Source organism: Dipteris shenzhenensis, chromosome 25 (genome assembly GCF_047967505.1).
Source record: "Dipteris shenzhenensis isolate YYH24624 ecotype China chromosome 25, Dip_SZ_1.0, whole genome shotgun sequence".
Classification (NCBI taxonomy): Eukaryota; Viridiplantae; Streptophyta; class Polypodiopsida; order Gleicheniales; family Dipteridaceae; genus Dipteris; species Dipteris shenzhenensis.
The window spans coordinates 26,644,615-26,650,735 of NC_141620.1; the positions used below are offsets into that span (position 1 = coordinate 26,644,615).

Sequence of the window (6,121 nt, forward strand, 5' to 3'; positions counted from 1 at the left end):
TAATCACTTATTTGTTGTACAAAGCTTTCATTCTTGCTTTGGTTATTAAAAGCCCATTCATTATCATTTTTGATGTCACCCAACCATTTTTGAATTCACACATTACAAATTCTTCATACTTCTACAGCATAATCAATTTTACCAATAGTTACAAGACATCAAACTATATTCTAGAACGAACCATACACAAAACCTCTTCCCAAGCTTCAACATCCTACAATCCCAAAAGAGAATATATTAGCACTCCACAAAAATTATATAACAATACTTGACATCACAACTTGGGATGCCCAAAAGGAGGTACCAAATTATTGTGTCTACTACAATGTGATGAAGCTTAAAGCATTGGAATTGCAATATGTGCTCACATATTCACTTGGAAACTGTGTGCGCTTGTAACCTTTGATTGCACTTCTCGTTAAGTCCAACTATACACTGTTGATACCAATTGCACAAACCAGTTATCTGGACTTTCGTTACCATGTATTGACAGATTGTATACCCCATACACAGTCCACAAAAATATGCACTATTCCAATAATAACTAGCTAGACATACAGAGTATTGCCATTACAAGCCTTCCAGGGGCATGTAATCCAATCAAAAGCCAATCAATGCATGTAACACCTCACTCTAAAATCCATGAAGAGCTTTGAAACAATGAATGCCAATCGCAGCAAATTTCAACCACAGAATGAGTAAAAAGCTACCCATATGCTATGCGTACAGAACTCGGGTATACAGTACATATGTACAACTGGAAACAATTTCAAGTGCTGTAGTTTATAACATCCAGACTACTTGCACATCATTGCAGCTTCTGCTTCCTGAATCAAAGGCCTTGTGGCATCCACATGTGACTCAGTGTCATGGTGCTTCTCTTCCCAAGGTTGAAAAGTTCTTCCTTCTGCCATCTGGCGCACAAACTGAACAAAGCGGGGCCAATTATCACTTCGAAAAAGCTGCTCTGTCATTCTCAGAAATGTGAATGAGCACATAGGTTCGTAGGCAGCTTCCTGAGCCTTATCCTCATCTGTCAACCTTGAACTCCTAACTATTTGATGGTGTGCACCTTCATCAAACCTTGGCAGCGCGTTCTCCCCTGCTAGAGGTACGCTAGCCTTCCTTGTAGCCAGCGTTACTTGCTTCAACAGACCCTCTGGACTACAAAGAGCAGAAGATGGCTGCTGTTCCTCATCTTTCATCTCAAAGCAAGTAAAATTCACGGTCACTCCATGTCTACCAAACATTTGTGCGATAGGAAGATAGCCATCCCTGGTTCTGGTATTGTAGTAACCTGCAGTGAGCTCAGCTGAATGTGATCGAGTACCATAATGCCAGTGTACTCCAGCCACCTTCCCTGAGAGTTTCGATCCAGTGCCCCTAAAAATACCCTCAGCTGATGATAAGATTCTCTCACCATGCTCCAGAAGCTTTCCAGAATACCACTCCAGGAAGAATTGTCCGTATGGAGTGTTCCATGCTCCCTCCCGATGAAAGAACCCTGTTTCATTAGGGAATTGTTTGTAATGGCCAGCATCGTGTGGGCCTCCTTTACCCCAATCAGACTCCCCTATACTCTCTGCGCATGCCCTTAAACTAGCTGCCATGTACTGCAACAAGATACCAGACTGACACTAAGTACCTTGAAGCAGATGTATGCACATGATGGTGTCCTACTTGTTCGAAAACTAAACGAACTAATAAGAAGCTCTGAGGCAGATACACATACTTAGTCGTACCTTGTCATAACACTGGAATTCGCCATTACCAGGAAATTGCCAAGTATTATTGCTTTCTGGATACGCCGGGTATCTCAGCTCACCAGCAGGTCCTAAACCTACTTGAATTTCCTGTACATTCCCAAAAAATAATTGAGCAACCAGGCACAGAGCTAATCTCTAATCAACAAGAAATATACTTTTGACAAATAAGGACAATCACAAAGTCTGCTTGTTGCTAGGATGAATGAGAAATGAGCATTCTGACCACGATAACTTCTCCGAGAAAATCCTCGAATTCATCCCGAAAACTTCTCATGAAGTCGGAATAGGCTTGAACAGGCGATCGGCCCTTAAGGACAGGAAGGGTGTCACAGCCCAAAGAAAGATACTCGTAATTCCTTCTGCCTGCCTTGTCAGTATAGACAAGATCCGGGTTGATGTCTATCTCTTCTGTCGCCCAAGGTGGCAAAGGAATCCTGCAACATCCACAGTATGTCAATACAGCACAACTCAAAATTGCGATATCAAGGGACTGAATATGACCATGCACTGAGTGATTTACAAGCGAATGATCGGAAACGAAGTAACATACCAACAGCTATCTCCAACGTTCCCTCCGCATTGGTGGAACGACATCACTGCTTGAACTTTCAAGCCAGATTTTCTAGCCATATCCATAAGCTCCCTGTATCCAGACCAATTGTACTGCCCAGGTCCTTCCTTCTCCACGATTCCCCACCAAATGTCCACCATGATGCCCTCCACCCCAGCACTTTTCAAAGCACGCAGACTGGCCTTCATAGCCCGCGGGCGATTCAATGTGCTATTCGGATTGACAGAGTCCAAAGGGAGCATTACGTACACAGGAACCCCTCCGCTGGTTCCTCTACTCGTAGGCGTGTCTTGGTAGATGTACTGCTTCTCCGCAGAGGATTGCGAATGACTCTCCTGAAAATCGAACAGCTTCTCGCTAGCATAATGGGCAGTTCCGGGGCCTCTAGAATCCGCTAAGCAACCCGCAGACTGGGAAGCTGGCCTCTCGGAGAGCTTCCTCCACCAGTCATCCGAAAAGGAGGAGGTAGAGGGAGGGGAGGCAGAAAGGGGTGTCGACGAATCAGGATTGTGGAGAGAGGTGTTGAAGCCATGAACCACTTTGCGCTGGGGGGCAAACTTGAGGCGAGCTCCATCAGATTTGAAGGTGGAAGAAGGGTCAGCGGCTAGGGGAGCGTCAGGCCAGAAACCTCTGATACTTTCTGGAGAGCTACCATAGAGGGAGCCAGAGAGGGTAGAGGAAGGGAAAGCCATGAGGAAGGAAGAAGAGGACAGTTGGAATGGAGCAGGGGAAGAAGCGGCGAATGGGCAGAAGCTAAGCAACGTGGACAGGGAGAAGGTGCTCCAGCTGTAAAGGACAAGGGAGGATGGATAATATCTGGGTAGGGAGAGGGTGACTATGTCGGCAAAGCGCGTGGTAAGGATAGAAGAAAGCTATGGCGGAATAACCTTGGTGATTTGAAGACAACACACAGGAAGCAAGAGATGAGATAAAACACAGAAGCTGGTGGCTAGCTTTGCTCAGGAAGCAAGAGATGGTATCAAACACAGGAGAAATCTCTGGCTACGCACATTCAGGAAGCAAGAGATGAGTCAAGAGGCAAAAGTTTGAGCAAGCAAGAGATGAGACAAAACACAGCACAGGGAGAAAGCTCAAGAGGGCCAAGGGCTGGTGGCTATGGATGAAGCTTTGCAGCTGAGCTGAGAGTAAGAGCAAAGGACAAAGTGCAAGATGAGAGTCAACAGGGGATCTGCTTGGCAATTGAAAAGATGAAGCAAGCAGCTCAAGGGACCAAGCAACTAGGGAGCATGCTATAAGGGAAGGGGCTAAAGCTAGAAGAAGTGAAAGGGATGTAAAACAACAGAGGAAAAGAAAAGGAAGAAAGTGGAAGGCAATGGGAGGAAGGAGCTTAAGAATTTTGAACGATAACAATGCAGAATATATATAGGGAAGGCAATCAGAACTTTTTCAGAAGAAAGAGAAGAAGGAACAGAAGAAGGGATTGTGATCTTAAAATGGGAATACCACGCTTAGATTGGATGGAGTCAAAAGTTACCTCACTACTGACGTTGCCAATCTTCAGCCTCATCATTTTCCCCCAGATCTTTTTGGTTCCCTCTCACCCACAAAAATCTATCGTTGACCCTTGAATCTTCCCCTCCTCCAATCACCTTCCATCTCATCCTCTTCCCTTTCCTAAGAAAGGGGATCCCCAGTCCAACTTGCCACTTGTTGTAGCTTCATTGCGCAGAAACCAAGCTCTACCCCTCGATGCCACGTCCTTGCGGAGAAGACTGCTGGTTTATTGTGTGATATCATTGCTAAAGTAATTGAAAAGAGCCCAAAGTGATTGGGAGAAGTGGTTGCCCACGGCATAATTTCACATCCCTATAGTTTCCAATGCATTTCCCAATCGATTTCACATCCCAATGAAATCCCAATGATAAATCTCTTCCCTCTCCCCCCAAAGTCCACCAAAAGACACTTTTGGAACGTTTGTAATGTGGATCACAACCTCCAACAAAAGCTCGAATTGACACTCCCATCATCTTCGTTGGTCAAGTACACCAAGAACTGATGACCATGTACACACAACACCCGCCTAAAAATGTACCATCATTGTCAAAACACCAAGAATTGATGGACACACATGGTGGCATTCAATCATCGCCAACAAATCAAGGGAGTACCCCACAAACGCTCACCGTCTCATTGTTTCACTCTGGTTATATATTACATGCAAATGGACCTACACATGTTTGAAACACAGGCTTATTTAGTCAACCATGTTTGATGGTGACAACAAATTAAATACATAATTGCTAAGCGAACCAAATGAGATGTAAAGTAACACTACTAGTCATAGTTGGGAACCACTTCGTAGCCTTTATTTTCACTTACTAAATTTTAGAGACCTTTCACCTCTTACATACTAAATTGAGGCACCTTTTAGTTGCAATGAAAAATACTAATTCAGAGGAATGGCACGCATCTCCTTTGATTGTCATTCCACTCTCTCGTGTGCTCATATAGGTATACGTGTGCACTTATGCTATCTGCATTTCCTTTTATTACATTCGAATCTCTTATGCCTTACAAATGTGCCCACTCGCATCTCTCTCTTTTTCTCTCTCTCCCCACCCACCCACACACACGCGTGCACGCACATGCATGTTCCTCCCATCGAGGCTCTTTCTTAGAATGTACTATTATGTGTGCTTGTTTGCTAACATAACACCTACACAAGCTTATTGTCATCTATTGAATCCATTTATTTGCGGCAATCCACCTATAAACTAGAGTGCCCTCACAAGCAATTATCACGCGTAAAGAAAGACAAACCCTCCATGGTTATTACATGAGTGGAAAATGCTTACTTGCATAATATTTGCAATCTGGTAGGCATCTATGTGGTGGTTTTCCTTTTGTACGTACAATTTATAATCACAAGGATGTGCTAAAAATGAATAAGCGGCCTTTGAGTGATGAGTTAGCCATTAATGCCCTAACATGGGTAGAGTGCCCTTTGTTTGACCACAATTTTGTAACACCTACCTACAAGAGTCCATGGTTATTGCATAAGTGGAAAATGCTTACTTGCATTATATTTGCAATCTAGCAGACATCTCTGTGGTGGTTTCCCTTTTCTAAATACAAGTTGTAATTACAAGAATGTGCTAAAAATGAATAAGCACCCTTTGAGGGATGAGTTAGACATTAATGCACTAACATGGGTAGAGAGCCCTTCATTTGACCACAATTTTGTAACACCTACCTGGACCCCCCTCCCCCTCGCAAATTGCCCCCTAAAAAAAGTACTTCATGCTTCTATGTATATGAAGAAATTCAATGCCCATATGTTGGGCATTCACCAAGTAAAAGCAATAGTTTTGGTAGTAGGAATAGTCATCTCAAATCCATGTGTACAAGCACCTTTGTTGTACAGATAACTAGCTAAGGTTGTCATATTGTGTGCATTTGACTATTATTATAGACACAATCATCTCTAACCCATGTTTACAAGCAACGTATTTGTAGGTAGATGCACTTACTCATTAAGATTGCTATACTAATTGTTAGTATTAGAATGGTAGAAGCCATAACCAAAAATGGGAAGAGGGAACAACCTAATAACACATTGTCTATTTTTGTATGATAGGTTACTTGCACAAAGCAAACATTGGTGAGCAACCATGGGGATTTATACACTCTATAGCTCAACATGTGTATGGGTGCATGCACGAAGGTATTTGTAGCAATTGGGTTCATAGAGCAAGCATGGTCTAAATAGGGGTTCCTAAAAGTAAAAATTATAAATCAAGAACAAGTATTGGCTAAGAGTGTT

General features: G+C 43.2%; 1 protein-coding gene across 1 annotated transcript; it reads right to left on the bottom strand.

Moving 5' to 3' along the window:
• Positions 1-307: 307 nt before the first annotated feature.
• Positions 308-3,745, bottom strand: LOC147885677 (beta-amylase 3, chloroplastic-like). Its single transcript, XM_087396103.1, has 4 exons — positions 2,317-3,745; positions 1,990-2,200; positions 1,743-1,853; positions 308-1,613 (listed from the first exon to the last, which is right to left on the bottom strand). The coding sequence occupies exons 1-4, from the start codon at positions 3,027-3,029 to the stop codon at positions 798-800; spliced, it is 1,851 nt and encodes a 616-aa protein (XP_087252229.1). The 5' UTR covers positions 3,030-3,745; the 3' UTR covers positions 308-797.
• Between the last annotated feature and the right edge of the window lie 2,376 nt (positions 3,746-6,121).